The sequence below is a fragment of the Asparagus officinalis genome, chromosome 5 (genome assembly GCF_001876935.1).
Source record: "Asparagus officinalis chromosome 5, Aspof.V1, whole genome shotgun sequence".
Lineage (NCBI taxonomy): Eukaryota > Viridiplantae > Streptophyta > Magnoliopsida > Asparagales > Asparagaceae > Asparagus > Asparagus officinalis.
In genome coordinates, this window is record NC_033798.1 from 84981821 (window position 1) to 84998458 (window position 16638).

General features: G+C 36.2%; 1 protein-coding gene and 1 long non-coding RNA gene across 2 annotated transcripts in view; one reads left to right on the top strand and one right to left on the bottom strand.

The window, feature by feature from the left end:
* LOC109842103 (two pore calcium channel protein 1) overlaps positions 1 to 16638 on the bottom strand; it is a 44610-nt gene that overhangs the window by 24422 nt on the left and 3550 nt on the right. Inside the window, exons 2-8 of the mRNA XM_020411015.1 lie at positions 16573 to 16635; positions 8646 to 8789; positions 8318 to 8425; positions 6493 to 6588; positions 4110 to 4240; positions 970 to 1030; positions 454 to 620 (exon numbers count right to left, since the gene is read on the bottom strand). Coding sequence (XP_020266604.1) covers positions 454 to 620; positions 970 to 1030; positions 4110 to 4240; positions 6493 to 6588; positions 8318 to 8425; positions 8646 to 8789; positions 16573 to 16635 — 770 coding nt within the window. The remainder of the gene's footprint in view (positions 1 to 453; positions 621 to 969; positions 1031 to 4109; positions 4241 to 6492; positions 6589 to 8317; positions 8426 to 8645; positions 8790 to 16572; positions 16636 to 16638) is intronic.
* Positions 12033 to 13260, top strand: LOC109839978. The gene is made up of 2 exons (XR_002246772.1): positions 12033 to 12222; positions 12961 to 13260. It is a non-coding gene; the product is annotated as an uncharacterized LOC109839978 (long non-coding RNA).

Consider the following 16638-nt stretch of genomic DNA (forward strand, 5'->3'; position numbering starts at 1 on the left):
AGATATTACTGAGATATTATGAGATGTGATTGGATATGATTTTACCTCGTACCTATTTTGTAATATCCTCTTATTCTCTATTTAAGAGAGGTTAAGGTTAGCTGGATAACATCTTTTGCCTTCTCTCATTCTCTACAACTACAAACACTAAATTATTAAGAAAGTGAACCAAATTCCCCGAACAAAAAAAAATCTCAATATGCATTTAATTTGTCTCCATTTAATATGTGTTTTGCACTATAAAGGTAGCCCTACAAAATAAATACTCATATGGCTAAGAAATGACAGGAATTATAAATGATATTATAAATTTTAATAACATTAATATTGATCAGCATCTAGATGAACGATTGATAAAATTGTGATTTTGCATTGCAAAAGTGGACCATAAACTTTGTGTACAAAACAATAGACAATAATAAATAAATAAGACAAGCCCGCAACACATCTTACTTGTATGCAGGAATCCATACATCTGGATTATTTGACGTGGTGAAAAGCACAAACATCTGATACAGTGTGGCGCCATAAGAGTGAAACATAATCTTCCCTTGTTGGGTATCTTCAAACGTGACATATGCCAACCAGCTGGCAAACAACAGAAACAACAGCGAAAGTGCCTGAACTCCAAAGAGCAAGCAGATGAAAAGCAAGTAAGAAGAAGCTCTAAAGTCACACATACAAACACGCATGGACAGGCACATGTACCCATGCACACACAGGTAGCTGCAAAGATTTTAATGAAACAAATAACTCCAAGAAACATATCCACCCATGTCCCAACAGCTTTGAATTTACACGCACGCACGCACACAGAAAAACCACTGGAATAGAATATCATAGAAACTGAATTTATTATCTGAATGTTCCTAGACACTACTAAACGTGTGTAATACAGGAAACTGTAATCAGCTTAGGAAAATCATATGCTTAAATGGGGAATAGGCAATAATAATTAGTCACACTTACCAAAACATTCAGGTACATGCCAATCATGCCAGCCAGTGTGACTATACATGTTCGCAATTCCCTGAGAAGGTCATTTACGTTAGATGATGATATTATTAAGTGTAAAAATATCGCTAGTAAATCTCATTTGCAGTTCCAAACTCGTAGAAGCCCGAGTTTAATATAATAATGATAATATAAAATTGTTGCTGAACTCAATTGGCTGGTGTCAGAAACATGCCAGCAATTCATAGTTGCTAGCAACCCAGAGAAATCCCTCTATACCAGTATGAAAATGTTGACTGTAACTCAAGCAAATTTTGTGACATCAAAAAGATAAAAAAAGGAAAACATTAGATTGAACTGATAAAATGTTTATATAAAATATTTGTGCAAACAAAATCTGTTGTGTCTGTAAACAATATGATTATTGCATGTATTTGACTAAAATGTTTTTCTCCTTGTTTCTCAAAACATACTTGGGTTAAGATTGATACAACAAACAAGAAGATGTCGGACTAAAAAGCCATAATTTACATTGGTAAATGTGCAATACAATTCCATGTCAAAAGTAATTGGTTTGGTAGCTCCGCAACTTCACATGACATGTGATTACTTTAAAATGTCAGTTTATGAATAAGTGCTAATACAATACCCTATTCCATGTTAATTCCCTAATCCCTTTCTTTATATAAATGTCTCTAACCTCTCTTCCCCATTCTCCACGACCACCTAACTTGCATGGGGGTGATTATTTGCCCATCGAACCATCTCCTCCCCTCTTCAAGAAAAATCAGTGTGTATTTTCCCAATCGAACCATCTCCTCCCCTCTTCATGAGAAATTTGTGTGCGTGTACGTGTGAGAGAGAGAGAGAAATGAGTATGCTTGGTACCAAGTAGAAATTTGGTGCTTGGTACCAAGTAGAAATTTGGTGACATGGATGCTTCCCATCCACACATTTAAAGTTGTCTGTTTAAAAATGGTCTCACTTGATTACCCAACCATAAAAATATTTATAATTGATTTTGTTTTTTTTTTAAATTAGTTTCATCTATTAATGTCCTCAAATCCATGATCTTTTCATTTCAGTATAACTTCGCTCGACTTCCTTCTTCTTTTTTAAGTTTTTGGTGAACAAGATTAAAAGATAAGCAAACCTCATTACTAGAAAAATTAAACTGTGATTTGCTAACCCTCCATTCTTTTTTGTAAAAATTTAAACAAAAAGTGCCAAGAAGAGAGATGTTTTCCTCAGTCCCTCATCTATCCTTTTAAAAAATATATTCTATTTAAAATTTCTCTGTCATCCTAACTATGCCACCTACAGCCCTCGTTTTTGTTGTTTTTCTTATTTCTGAACTATAAAAAATTTAAATTTATAGAAATTTTTCTATTCGTTCTTTTATTTTTGGAATAATAATAATAAATCTTTAAAACTAATAACGAGTTAGGGACACAATGGACCCCACAAAAATAAAAAATAATTAAAGAAATAAAAATTGCATCAATTATCTCCTATTACTAATCTTAAAGCATGAAAAAGAAGAACATAGGGTTAGAAAATACGGGAGGAGATTTTTGTTCCCCTTACTTCAAAGAATGGAGTCCCTGTCAGAACATAGGGTTAGAAAATACGGGAGGAGATTTTTGTTCCCCTTACTTCAAAGAATGGAGTCCCTGTCATAGAATCTTTTTCTAGTGAGTGCGCATTCGCAAGCTATTCCCTTCTCCACTTCATCAATCACCGCAAACAATCGCTTTAAAACAGGCGGACCAGTATGTCGACTGGCCTAAAATACTTCAAGAAGTTATGCAAGGGCAACCTGTATTATCGAATAGAGCACCTACCCTACATAGATTGGGCATATAGGTGTTCCAACCCATTTTAGTGGAAGGCCGCGTGCCCTTAATAAAATGGAAGATTACTCCAATCTTTTCACCTCAGAATTTGAAGTCATAAGCTTAGACTCAGAGTTCATCGAAGAGGTGATGGAATCCCTTACATTTCTTTGTTGCGCCATATGATAATTCTACTTTAGAAGCACTGATTTCAATCTTCCTACTTTCTTTGCTGCACACGACTTTTTCACGGAGTCTGCTTCCACAATTGCTTGAGCGACAACCACCTTGTGTCCCTCCCAAGAGCATAATAGTTATGTGTGCATGCATGCAACCTACCTACCTACATACATATATAGAGAGAGATAGAGAAAGATCGTGGGAGCGACCGCCGAAGCACTGAACCGCCAATGGTGAGAGGCGAGGGAGGAGCTTCGAAGTACCGATGGCGTAGGAGGAGGAGAAGTTTATTATGTCATTTGTTCTTCCTACAATCTAAAATGCAGGTGTCTTGTCCCTCTTTGCATCAGTGCCTTAGTTAGAGGGTTACTTCCACTTCTTCTAAATCTTCCTCTTGAATAGAAGTTCTCTTGCTCAAAGTACCACATGTGCTTGCCTCTGGATCAAACTATGCAATGGTAGGTATTAACTATTTACCATCAAGCTTAACGTGTTTTGACTTGTCATACAGTCTTGCAATTGACTAGAATCCAAAGACTGTCTAAGTGATAAAATTATGAAAATATGCTAATTCCATTGCAATCTTGAGACATATGCATGATATTGATACTTAGATTTTGTCAAATAAACATTCAAGACTATGTGCGTGAGATCCAACACAATTTGTTTAGTTGATTACACATCACACTAATGGATTTGTCAATACCTGCATGCACATCAATGGAATATAGCTATGTCACCGTATCTAATTTTTAGAAGACCCCCTTATGGGCATTGTAAGAGATATAGTTACTTGATAACTGTGTCCCATTTCCATGTAACCTGGTAACGTGTGATTCCCATCTGCAAGTGTAGTTGCTTGGAGTTATTATCTCCACATCAGTGTAAAAGTTTTGTGGAGTCTCTTTCACCATGAGGAAGGCTAATTTCGGTATATAAAGATTAATTAAGGTGTACTTATTTAAAACTCATCATCGATTTATAGAATTACATCACCTAATGTACTCAAACCTATAGCTTCCTCTTATTCTAGGGTAATGGGTCACTCAAAAGTAATGTGCATAATGTCAATAATCCATGGACTAAAGGATAGAATGAAAATGTGTGTTTCCAAACATTTAAAAAAAACAAAGGTTTTACCTTATTGTCAAAGCTAAAAAGGCCACGCGGATATATGGAGCAAATCTGAAAGGTATATAAGCCACCACCAGGGGAGAAACATAAAGAGCATACACCAACATATCACACATCAATATTAAGACAAGCAAGACCTGCCAATGCAGTAGAAGAGTTACATTTTTCACCAACATATCACACATCAATATTAAGACAAGCAAGACCTGCCAATGCAGTAGAAGAGTTACATTTTTCAATCGCATTAAAACACCAGAAAAGTACTTTCACTTCAAAAATTTCAACCATTGCAGTTCCTGTTTGTAATAATCTTGGTCATCATGGCTAGCAATGACTAACCATTCAGCTGGATCCCAGTAAAAAGAGGTTACAGATTCAACTCGATAAGGGTGTATAAGTTGCCAACATAGATTTAGATTTTATGTGAGTGGGTGATAATGTTCAAGGGGCAAGGTGTTCATATAACACAACAAGGTACTTTCAATCTTAGTTCTAAGAAAGGATCTTACACTCTGTAATATTGGATTTTTAATTATTAATAATCGTTTATTCAATTATATCCGAATAAGAACCAAGAGAAACATATACTGATATGTTTAGATTCCATTAGCAAATTTGGATGGAGAGAATATTCTAAAGAAAATCATGAAATCACTAATTTGCTTTTCAGACTTATATTTCTAAAGTTGCAAAAAGGAACTTGCAAATAGCTTTCACGTTAAACTTGAATTATAAATTCAGTCCCCCAGAATGGAAAGATGATGGTAAATTTGTGATTTTGAACTTGTATCCAACTTGTATCCACTTCGTGCTAGACTAGTCAGCTACAAGTTCCATCATCTGATCGGACGCAAAAAATAAAATAAAATTGAACAATAGTTAGTGTAAACTAAATGGTCTTGTACAGTGTACCTTCAATTCTTGATGGACTTAGGTCGTGATAGTGATAGTCACTTTAACTGATATTTTCAGTTTATCATGTATTTACATGTCACGTCATAGATAACTAACTAAGTCTACAATTCAGGATGGATTACATTCCAAATGAAAACCGTAGTATTTCTCAGTTCAAATTGCTTCAATTAGAATTATGGTGACTTTGGTGCCGAATTCTCACCAAGAAACAGGGAATGCTTGCAAGTCGTGACCTTACCCAACCCAAACAAAGAAGAAGAGGATGAAGAAGAAAAATGAAGGCAAAGAGAAAAAAAACATATGTGGTAGGTTTTGTCTTCGTCATTACTTATCAGTCAAATAAAAAGGCATCAGTGTGGGTGAGAAAATATAATGCTTGATTTATTAATAATATAACATTCTTTGAATTTTTGACAGCCATGTATATGTGGAGTTTAATACATTTAATCTTTCAAAATAATATAACATTCTTTGAATTTTTGACAGCCATGTATATGTGGAGTTTAATACATTTAATCTTTCAAATAGGAGTTGTATCTTGCAGAATGTATTCATGTGCTTCTTCAATAAATTAATATACAGCTCCTTCGCATGATTTAATGTAGTCAACACCTCATAGAAACAAAATATCAGCTCAACATGCGACCAACATCAACATGCCTTTTTTTGAAGTTGGAAACTATCAACATGGCTATGTTATTAATGATATAACATTCTTTCTATGTAGAAGCCGATATAACATTGTGAGAATAAAGCTTACTATACATTAGCATGGAAAATTGCAAAGAATGTTGAAGTATATATTTTTCATTTAGTTAAATACGGATGAGCCTCTTGTAGTGTTGTCCAATTGCGGAAAGAAACCTTGTAGTTCTATTGTTACGGATAGCCCCCTTGTATATTATGCCTAAGAGCAGATAAAACCACTCAGTGAACTTGTTTAACTCTTTAGGAGCACTTCTAGCGACACTCGCCCAAGTCGAGTGTCGCTCTCACTCTATTAGGAGGGGACATGTGTCTAATAAAACCAACCTGACCCAAAATCTAACCCTATAGATTTTGAACCCAACAACCCCCTTTCATTTTTTGAGAAAGTGTCTAAGGACACTTGCCTAAGGCAAGTGTCTTTAGACTTTACTCCTCTTTTAAGAGTCAAGAACGTTAGCAATTGGGGGTCTATCTGCACCAATAGAACTAGAGGAGGTATAAACGCCCATATAAAACTTTGTTGGACTCTTTTTGGAGTAAAAAATAATCACCCAGGGGGCTATCTTCACATTAGAATTATAGAGAGTCTATCTGCAATTGGGGGATACTACAGAAGGTCACAATTAACTCTTTTTTATTTGTACCTCAAAACCCTTGAGAGATGAACAAGAATAGATTTTGTCCAAGCATTGCCTAATCAATACCAAATCCGTACATAACAATAATTTCAGAACGAAATAATGAAACTACTAAGCAATAAGCTAACCTTTAGCTTGTTCAGGTGATTCTTCCAATAAAGATGGAAACCTTCATATGCAAGTGGAAAAACTGTATATAACAGGAGTATAAGTAGAGTAACTCCCTGCATACAGAATTATTACAGATATGAGTTTCCTTCTAAAAACATTAAATACATTGACATATAACAGAATAATATAACTATTTCAGAAGTGACTAGAAATACTGACTAAAAGTAACTGTTCAAGATAACTTCTTCTAGTTAACCTATAATTATCAGTTTTAACATAGTTAAGCCTTCAAAATAATGGAGCCTCATGCATTATAATAAAGAAGATCACTGTCTGAGCCATTTCAGACTTGAGAGATCAGTAAAATTTGGTTATTTACGACTAAATAATAAACAAATTTCGAAAATCAAACAGATTAGATTTACAGATACTGTTGGTGAAATTTCTCTCCACCAGCATGCATAAAAAGAAAACGAAAGACTCAAAAAGTTACTGTAATCAACGGCAAAGTAGCAAATGGTCCTGAAAGAACAAGTTCAAATGGTGTTCTTTATACCACTTTCCACTTCTGATGTTTGTTAACGGTTGAAGGGGCCGTACTTATCTTTAGCCTCCTGTTCCAGCAACTCAACTTCTTTCCTGCTATAAGAAAGCTCCTTGGCTACTATGCCCTTCCTATCCTTATCTCACAAAACTTCAACAGTTTTGTTTCTCCCGTAGGGAAGATGAGCACTTAGGGTAGTACGCTGTAGTGAACTACAGATCTTTAGCTAAAATATTCACCCTCATATAATAAGGGTGAGACTGTGGAACTCCCAAACTATCCAGTCCTAGGTCAACTGGCATTCTGAATAGAGGGGTATGATATTTTCAGTGAAATTAACAATCGGCTGAATCATACTGACGGAATCACAAACAGTAAAGCTAAGGGTACTGACAATTAGAATGTACTTTTAATTAAATCAAGGAGGTCGCTCTCACTAGAGTTAAATAAAAGAGAAGGATTCTTGTAGCCAACCCCACAGGTGTGTGGCATAAATTTTGTGGTCTATACATAAGTATTTAGGATAGGCTATTAAAGGCAGATAAGTTCTTTGGCGCACGAAGGGATTTACTCTGACTTCTCTGCTCAATGCAGCTCGAGAGAAAATGCTATCAGATCTCTATCCAATAATTTGGACCAGTGTAACTGTGGAGGTATGGTAGGTTGAAACTAGTTATGATGCCAAAGATGAGAATCCTACAGTTGTACTCTATTTAAGTTCAAGATGCTAAATGTTTCAATATATGGGAACAATTATCTGCATAATCTATAGATCTCTGCAGCTAGTGAGTAGCATACCGCATATGCCTGTCAAGAAAGAATATAAGACCTGGAGGATACAGAGCACGAAAACTAAGGTGGAAATGAGAACTAAGAAATCTTGATGACATATTGATGTCTGTGCTTCTGAAGGATTACTTTTATAAAAGTTGGATCTCTTAAAATATGTTGTCTCCAGCTAATTGGGCATCATTTTTCATGGTCAACACTGGATATAAGTGTACTTATTGCTGCTGCCTTTAATATAGATGAATAAAAGTAATATGTTTATCTGGTACCACTTAAATAACAAAAGGAGAAATCAATTTGAGTATAGTAATAACATGATCTGTTAATACAAAAACGTACCAAGCCACAACAGAAACTGCAGTTAAAATTTGACAGATCATTTTACTCGTAAAACTAGCCATCATAGAGCCAAAAAGTGACAGGATACCAATAGCGACAAGGCCAACTCACAATATCAAAATGTAGAATTGAAAATACAGAGATCTACATTTGTCAACAAATAGCTTTACCTCATAAATGAGAGACTCGGCACTGGTTAGGTAAGGTAATTGTCCGAGGAAAAAGTAATCTCTGTCATTGCAAGAATAAAGACCAGATTTGGCACACCAGAGAGGCTTCTGTTATTATTAAAATAATCAGTGATTTTGTTTCGATACTTTAAAAGAAATAAAAAAATCAGCAGCAGAACCAACAAAAAGGAATATTTTCCAGGAGTCCTAACATATATATTCTTCAAAGGGTATCATTTTACAAATTCAAATTTAATATTTCTTCTGAGCTAACCTCTACTATGTTTGATGGACGAAAAGGAAAGATAATCACAAAGAAGAAACTAACCTCAAGAAAATTGAGTAGTACTAGGGCAAAGAGATTCAAGGACCACAGTAAATCAAGTCGAATGTACATAAAGTAGTACTTTGCAGCCTCTTCAAATCTCAGATCATTTAGAACTTCTTCAGGCAGACCAATACCATCTTCTGCCTGTAAGTATACCCAGCAAACTGCTCAAGCTCACATCGCAAATAAAAAATTCATAGTTCAAAGAAGAAAATTTATATATATAAATGATAATACAAACCCTAACCCTATTATGAGATCTCTTGGGCTTATATAGGCCCTACACAACTTACACATAACCCCCTACATATATTACTAATGTCAACACTCCTCCTCAAGATGGGCGAAAGATATCTATTAAGCCCATCTTGTCACATCCTCTAATCATATCTACTGAGCTAAGTCCTTTAGTCAGACAATCTGCTGCCTGGTCCTTAGTCGAAACATGACTTAGCTCCAGTAGTCCACTATCCAACTTCTCTTTGATGAAGAACCTATCGATCTCGATGTGTTTGGTTCTATCATGCTGCACTGGGTTGTTGGCAATACTGATAGCTGACTTGTTGTCACACCATAACTTTATCTTAGCTCCTTGATCCAGCTTCAGCTCCACCAGCATACTCTTTAACCATAGCAACTCAGCAACTCCTAAGGCCATAGCTCTATACTCTGCCTCAGCAGTTGATCTCGCCACCACTGATTGCTTCTTGCTCTTCCACGAGACTAAGTTACCCCCTATAAAGATGCAGTATCCCGAGGTGGACCTCCTGTCATTAGCACAGCTAGCCCAATCGGAGTCGCAATAACCCTCGATGCTCACATGTCCATTTTTCCTGAATATCAGTCCCTTTCCAGGGGCACTCTTCAGATATCTCAGAATCTGGTACACAGCGTCCATATGACCCTTCCTTGGATCATGCATGTAGCGACTCACCACGCTCACTGCAAAAAAGATATCGGGACGTGTGTGATACAGATAGATCAACCTGCCTACCAGCCTTTGGTATCTGTCACGATCAACTGGTTCTCCAGCCTCAGCACCCAGCTTGAACTTCTGGTCGATCGGTGTAGTTGCAGGTTTGCACCCTAACATTCCTGTCTCTTTGAGAAGATCCAGTGCATACTTTCTCTAGGATAGGACGATCCCCTCCGCTCCTCGAGCTATCTCTATTCCAAGAAAGTATCTAAGCAAGCCAAGATCTTTCACCTCAAATTCCTTACCCAGTCTCACTTTGAGTTGGGCATGGAAGCAGGGTACAACAACAGTATATTTCTGGAAACTATACTATGTTTTCGTCTCAGGCTATTTAGATTATTCTTTGTCAATAGGGTGAAATTTGTTATGGGATATAGGGGTGTTTGAGCCAATTGGTCAATTGTATTTTTTGTTCTTTCACGTGACAGGTAGAAAGGTTTTTGGTGGATTTTGGTGGAGTGAAATTTTATTACGGAGCACGTGTAGTATTTCCAACTATAAATTGTTGAAGCTGCGAGTTTCTTCTTTCTATTATTATTATTGAATTGCATACTTACAACTTATATACATCTGTTAGTTTTACCCCCAATTTCTTTTACCAACCTATGTGAAAGAAAAGGTTAGTTCGAGTCATCTCCTGTTTGTGACAATGTATTTGTTGTTCTAAAAAACAAAGTAATAATGTAATTGTTATTTGGACTAAAAGATTATAAAGTGAGAATCTCATTTTGGTTCTGGAGTACTCGAGTTCTAACGCAAAAACTTCAGGGGCTTTGCTACAGAGATCCAAAATATGGGACCAATAGAGGGGACAAGTGAGGTGTCTCCTCTATTGGTCCCATATTTTGGGTCATTGAGGAATTTTTCGTTGTTGAAAATTACATTTCCGTGCGGTGCGTGTTTGATTGTCCTGAATGCATTTATGGCACCCACATTATTGCTTCAATTATGAGGAACGCTCATCGCCATCGTTTTGAAGTGTTTTCAGTTGGTTGTAATCAACAACTGTACTGAATATGAAGGGACAAGTTTATTTTTGTGTCTCTCGAAGAATGCATTGTTTTTTCTTGGTTGGTTGCTATTTATCATAAGCGGAGCAAATTTCTTTAAACTATTTTTGTTTGGTCTCTATCCTTGTGCAAAATAAGGCTTGCTTTTGATTTCTTTGAATCTGTGAATATTCAGAGGCCTTGAAATACTCCCGAATTTTATGTTAGGAAACATACGCAATGTATTCCTTCATATTCTATTAAAATGATTAGTATTTCAAAGTTAGCAAACATGTATATTATATTAAGATGATTAGTGTTTTTCTCTTCCACCATTTGGGCCCATTGTTGATGATATTAAGTTACTCGTTAGAGAATTTGTCTTTCGTAGCTTAGCTTTTACGAGGAGAGAAGCCAATTGTATGGCTCATTCTCTTGCTCAGTCAGGAACTAGATTCATGCAAGATCAAGTATGGAGAGATTTTATTCCTGTATACTTACAGAGATTTGTACTTCAAGATTTATCTGCTACTTATTAATGAATGAAGTGCTTCTCCATAAATAAATAAAAAAAGATGATTAGTATTTTTAAAATAGGACTAATCTATCCTAAAATAGATTACATTGACGGAATTGAGGGAGGGACTTAAGGGGAGAGACAGAGAGGTGTCGCCAACGACGAGAGGCCAATGTAGTTGAGGTGGCCAACGGCAAGGGAGCTAGGGTAAAGGAGAGAGGGTGGCCGACGAGGTGGGGCATGTATTTTTGTCATTTTTATCGCTTTTGCGTTTGGAAATTAACAAAGTTTATATGAAACATTTATTTTGACTAACGTTTAGAAAATATTGAGAGAAAATAGAAAATAATGACATTTGATGGATAAGTATGCAATGAGAGTTTGGAGTTACACGGACTAGCTGGATCGCACATGCATAATGCACGTGACCAAAAATAGAAATTGTAACTACATACTTTGAAGAAAATTAACACAGACTATATATATATATATATACAGCACGTTTCCTATACGGATAATGCGTACGCATTTTCCGACCTGGGGGGCTTTTTTGCAAAAATCGCACGAGAGAAAGCTTTCTCGTGATCAAAGTTGGTTTTCAAAGTTTCCCATTTTTCGAGGCTCACTCCTGATATTTCTCCCCCAAACCTTTGCTTCCCTAAAACAAAAATCCCCAAATCCCTCAAATCGTTCCCAAAAAAATCCGACCTGGTCAGCTCCGTCGAAGCAAGCTTTCTCGGCCTCGTCAGCTCCGTCGAAGCAAGCTTTCTCTGGTCGGAAAACCCCTCCTCCTTCCGACGTCGAACCTTCAGCTCCACCGCGATCTCGGCCTTGTCAGCTCCGTCGAAGCAAGCTGCGGTCGGAAAACGTCCTGGTCCGCCGCTCCTTCCCAATTCGTCCGACGTCGAAAGCTCCGTCTTCTTCAAGCAGGCCCAGGTCGGCTTTCCCCTAATCTCGCCGACGACGAATCCCCAAATCCACACCGACGACGAAGCCCTAATCACCCGACGACGAAGCTCGCATCTCGCCCGACGACGAAGCCCTATTCTCGCCCGACGACGAAGTCTGAGCTCGATCTTAAATCTCCCAACTCAGGTAACGATCAAGCCCCAATTTTTTTACCTATTATCTGTTATTTTCGTCCATAGGGTTTATCTGTTATCAGTTTATCTCTCAAAATTGATGCTGGAATAATCAGTTTATCTCTTAAATCTCTCAAAATTTTTGTGTAGTTGATCTGTTTTTGCTGGAATAATTGATGCAATGAACTTCAACATTGACTGTAATTCTGCAGCGATGAATCTGTGTTTTTGCCATGTTGCCTACATATGTGCTAGTCCACGAACTTCTTTATAACAAGTTTCGTTACATGCTTCTCAAGTTTTTTACCTATTATCTGAGCTCGATCTTAAAAATTGGTTGTGTAGTTTATCTGTTATAATTATGTAGTTTATCTGTTATTTTTGTGTAGTTTATTTGTGTAGCTTTAGGCGTTGCAATTTGGAATAATTGATTATCTGTTGTTGCTGGAATAATCAGTTTATCTCTCAAAATTGATGCTGGAATAATCAGTTTATCTCTTAAATCTCTCAAAATTTTTGTGTAGTTGATCTGTTTTTGCTGGAATAATTAATGCAATGGAAAAATTTTGTTAAATGGTCAAAGTTCCCAAAATACATCTGTTTCTTGGAAAACTAGTCAGACTTTGTAAGGTTTGATAGCTATATTATTATTCAAAATTGGCAGATTGAAAATTTTGTTAATTGTTAATTGTTCAAAAATTAACCATGGTAGAATTTTCTCAGAATTTTGTTAATTGTTCAAAATTAGCAGATTGAAATGGCTTCATCATCAACTGTGGAAGGCAACTCCTGTGTTGAAGTTGATATTAGATTCATATTGAAACAATGCGAGTGTGGTGAATTAGCGGATGTGAAGATAACGAAGTCGAACAAGAACAATAACCGTGGTAGAATTTACTACTCGTGTAAAAGGCAAAAGTGCGGTTCGTTTTTGGGCTGGTGCAAGATTTCATCAGTTGAACAAATACCACTCGTCATTGCCCCACCAGAGGCGCGTGACGTGGTTGTTGTACGTGAAAAAGTGTTGTGGAAATGGTTAACTGTTATAGCTTTTTTGTTGTCTCTTTTTTTGGCCATGAAAGAAATTATGTGATGTGTTGGAATGAAACAAGACTTTGTAAGCGAGGAAATTATGTGTTGTGGAATCGGTATTTTGTTAAGAATGTTTCACGCTTTGATGTAATGGAATGAAACAAGTTTGTTAATTTTTGCGTTTTGTGTTGAAATAACCGTGATGTGTTGGAATGAAACAAGCTTTGTTAAGAATGTTGGGCTTGTTTCGCACGATTATGAGGATGATGGAAAGAGTATGAGTAGTAGCACTAGCTGCTGCTCTTTTGGAGCATGAAACTCTGTCAGGGACTCAGATCAATGAGTTGCTGGCTAAATTGAGTACACAAGAGGAGCAGGTACTCGTAGAAGTTTCAGAGAGTAGTGCACAGAGATTTGTGGCTGCTGCTGCAGTGAAAGCCAAGGGAGTTGCTCAGCCTGTTGTGGGATCTTAGCAATGGTAATAAATTTTTATTGGTGTATGATTAGTGTATAGTTTTGTATGAGCTTTAAGTGGCTCCACATAATTCTCATATTACTCGTATGGGATTGGAATTGTGTTGTACTTGGACGAATATTGTTAGCTCTTATTCTGGCATCCATACAATCACCATTTACAAGCTCCATTCACATATTTCTGCATATCTTTGACGTTAGCTGGAAGTTTCAAAGGGTAGCAAGTTCTGGGTCAATGTTCGAATCAAGTACACAATTTGGAAAATAGTTCTCTCAAAGGGGTGGTTTATGTAAATGATTTATGGCTTCTCTATTCTTGATGTTTACATACACAATGTAGAGCAAATTATATTGGTGTCATATTTTTGTGCAGTTGTTAAAAGCATACGTTTTGCTGTAGGATTCCATGGAATTATGGAGAAGCTCTTGAAGTTGCCTTTTCCCTTCTAAATGGAAATTCATATCAGTTAACAAAACCAGCAACACCATAAACTTGCATGTTTACAACTCAAGTCCCAACAGAAAATACAGCAACACCATAAACTTGCATGTTTACAACTCAAGTCCCAGCAGAAAAATCAGTACACATTACAATACATTGCAATCAAACATAAACAACTAGGTAGTTAAATGTTGACAATAATCAGACCACTCCTGATTCAAGCTCCTAGTTAACACACTCCTCATTCAAGCTCCTGATTCATAAGCTCCTGATTCAAGCTCCTGATTCAAGCTCCTGATTCAAACAACAGAAATCAGTTTGAGAAACATATAAGCTTTTGAAGTAAGTTAGGTAATTATTTAAAAAATTAGTATTATTGAAGTAAGATAGCAAATCTGTTATTGAAATCAAGCGAGGGAAAAAAGGGGTAAAAGCCTTTGTACATCACAAATCAAAAGCATATACTTGGATCTAATTACTACTATGTTTTGGGACTCACCATCCGAATGGGACACGATTCCTGTACATAAAAACAAGAGACTATGACAAAATTTAAGTAGCATACAGATTTTCAAAGATGCAATTCACTGTACATATAATTACTACTTGTTTCATTGTTGGAATAAAACAGTGCAATCAGTTCTTTTCTGAACCAGCAGATTCAAACACACATTTTCATAGCATGTCCAGTGACGCGTTGCTTTAAAAAGTCAGCAAGTAAAGACTTTGTAGTATTCACTTTTTAGACAATCATCTACATGCAACAAGGTATGACCTTCAGCTACATTACATGTGAAGAAAATAAATAGCAGAGAACACATGGAAGTTTTCACATGTTGATTTCTGGATAAGAGAATTTCAGGTGTCAAATATTTACAGTTTTCCTGAAATAAGCAGGAAAGACCTCAAGTATCAGGTTTCAGACTCGGTTACTTCGTTTAAGAGGGAAACTTCCATTGTACGACTAAGCAAAATTGTTATTGAATATTTTTGCCATTTATCTTCGATTAACCATTTCAGCTAAACTAGAGCACGAAGAACGTACCTCACAAAGAGGTAAATCAGTATTATATATTTGTTCTAGAATTATTGTTTTGTGCATGTTTACAATATGTGAGTAATTACAATTATTATTCATTTACAGATCAGAAAAGATGTAACTAGACCAGAATCTTGAAAATCCTAAAAGGTAAAACGATTAATTTATTATCTACACTACAAACAAATCTCGAGTCTACAATATAAAATGATATATAATTTAAAAAGTTGTCATAAATAAAGATATTTATCAAATTCCAGCATGTGCAGCTTTTCTTTTTTTCTCTTTTTAACTTAGATTAATTGATATTTTAATAGGAAACCCAACCGAAGTTCTAATTTGAGTGGTTTCATTTTTATTTTTACTCAATAAATAATTTGTTATGTCAAAATTAGAGTCTATTCAAACATATCCTTTTCGTTTTAATAGTAGGTGGCTAGAGGAGTTTGATATTTCTGAAGGAAAAATAAAGTGACAAGAATTGATTGTTTAGAATTAACCAATTGTGTTAACATGAATATGGTTTATATTTACCTAAACTTTCAATATTAATTTTGAAAATTTAAAAGGATTTGATGGACTTTTTTTTACAGGACTTTGATGTATTAATACGATGATTCTTTTGTTATGAAAAACACAGTCCTATCACCTATGGGGAGAGAAGGGAACACGATCAAGGTATTTATAGATTCAGGAGCCAAGAGAAATTGACAATTCCTGTGCATTTATCTAGGATGTAACAATAGGAAGACATGAAAGAGGGAAAAAGGAAATTTTTGGAAGGCTATGAAAGGCATTCAGGAAAAAGTCACACCTCTAAAGACCACCAATACCCACTTAGATGAAAACTAAAAATTTGGAAAATGAATCTCCACAAAAATTGTGCAGCCAAATGAATAAAAGTGCTCATATTGAAACTTAAACAACAAAATAAATCCTCCTTATTGTGAGCTTGCAGTCATGTTCTTAAATCTCAATATTTCTTCAAGGAGAAGAGTTTTCAAACTAAGATGGAATAGCTGCAACTTCAGCCAATGAGTCAATATTAAGTTCTTGAAAAAGGACCAAGAATTGCAGTCCCTAGCAAACAAGATGGTTGGCTAGAGAAATATAGTATCAGTGTCTTCCTACTTTTAGCGTTCATTGTAAAAGCAGAAGTTGGAGCTGTAGAAATATCCAAACTTGCCATGGTAATTCACACAGAACAAACCCTAATTAGAACCAAAATTCAAGAACATCCACGAGATTTAGACCAAGTGTCCTCTCACACTCACGTCAAACGACGCCTGATCACTATCCGCGAGTTCAAAGGGGGGGAGGGGGTGCAAAAATTGATAGAGAATCAACGATCGATTTTAGAAAGAAGAGTAACGAACCAGATCGACGAGGGCCGCGGCCTTCTGAAAGCGCGTCCCGTAAGCGATGGCATCGGACCTCCGCTG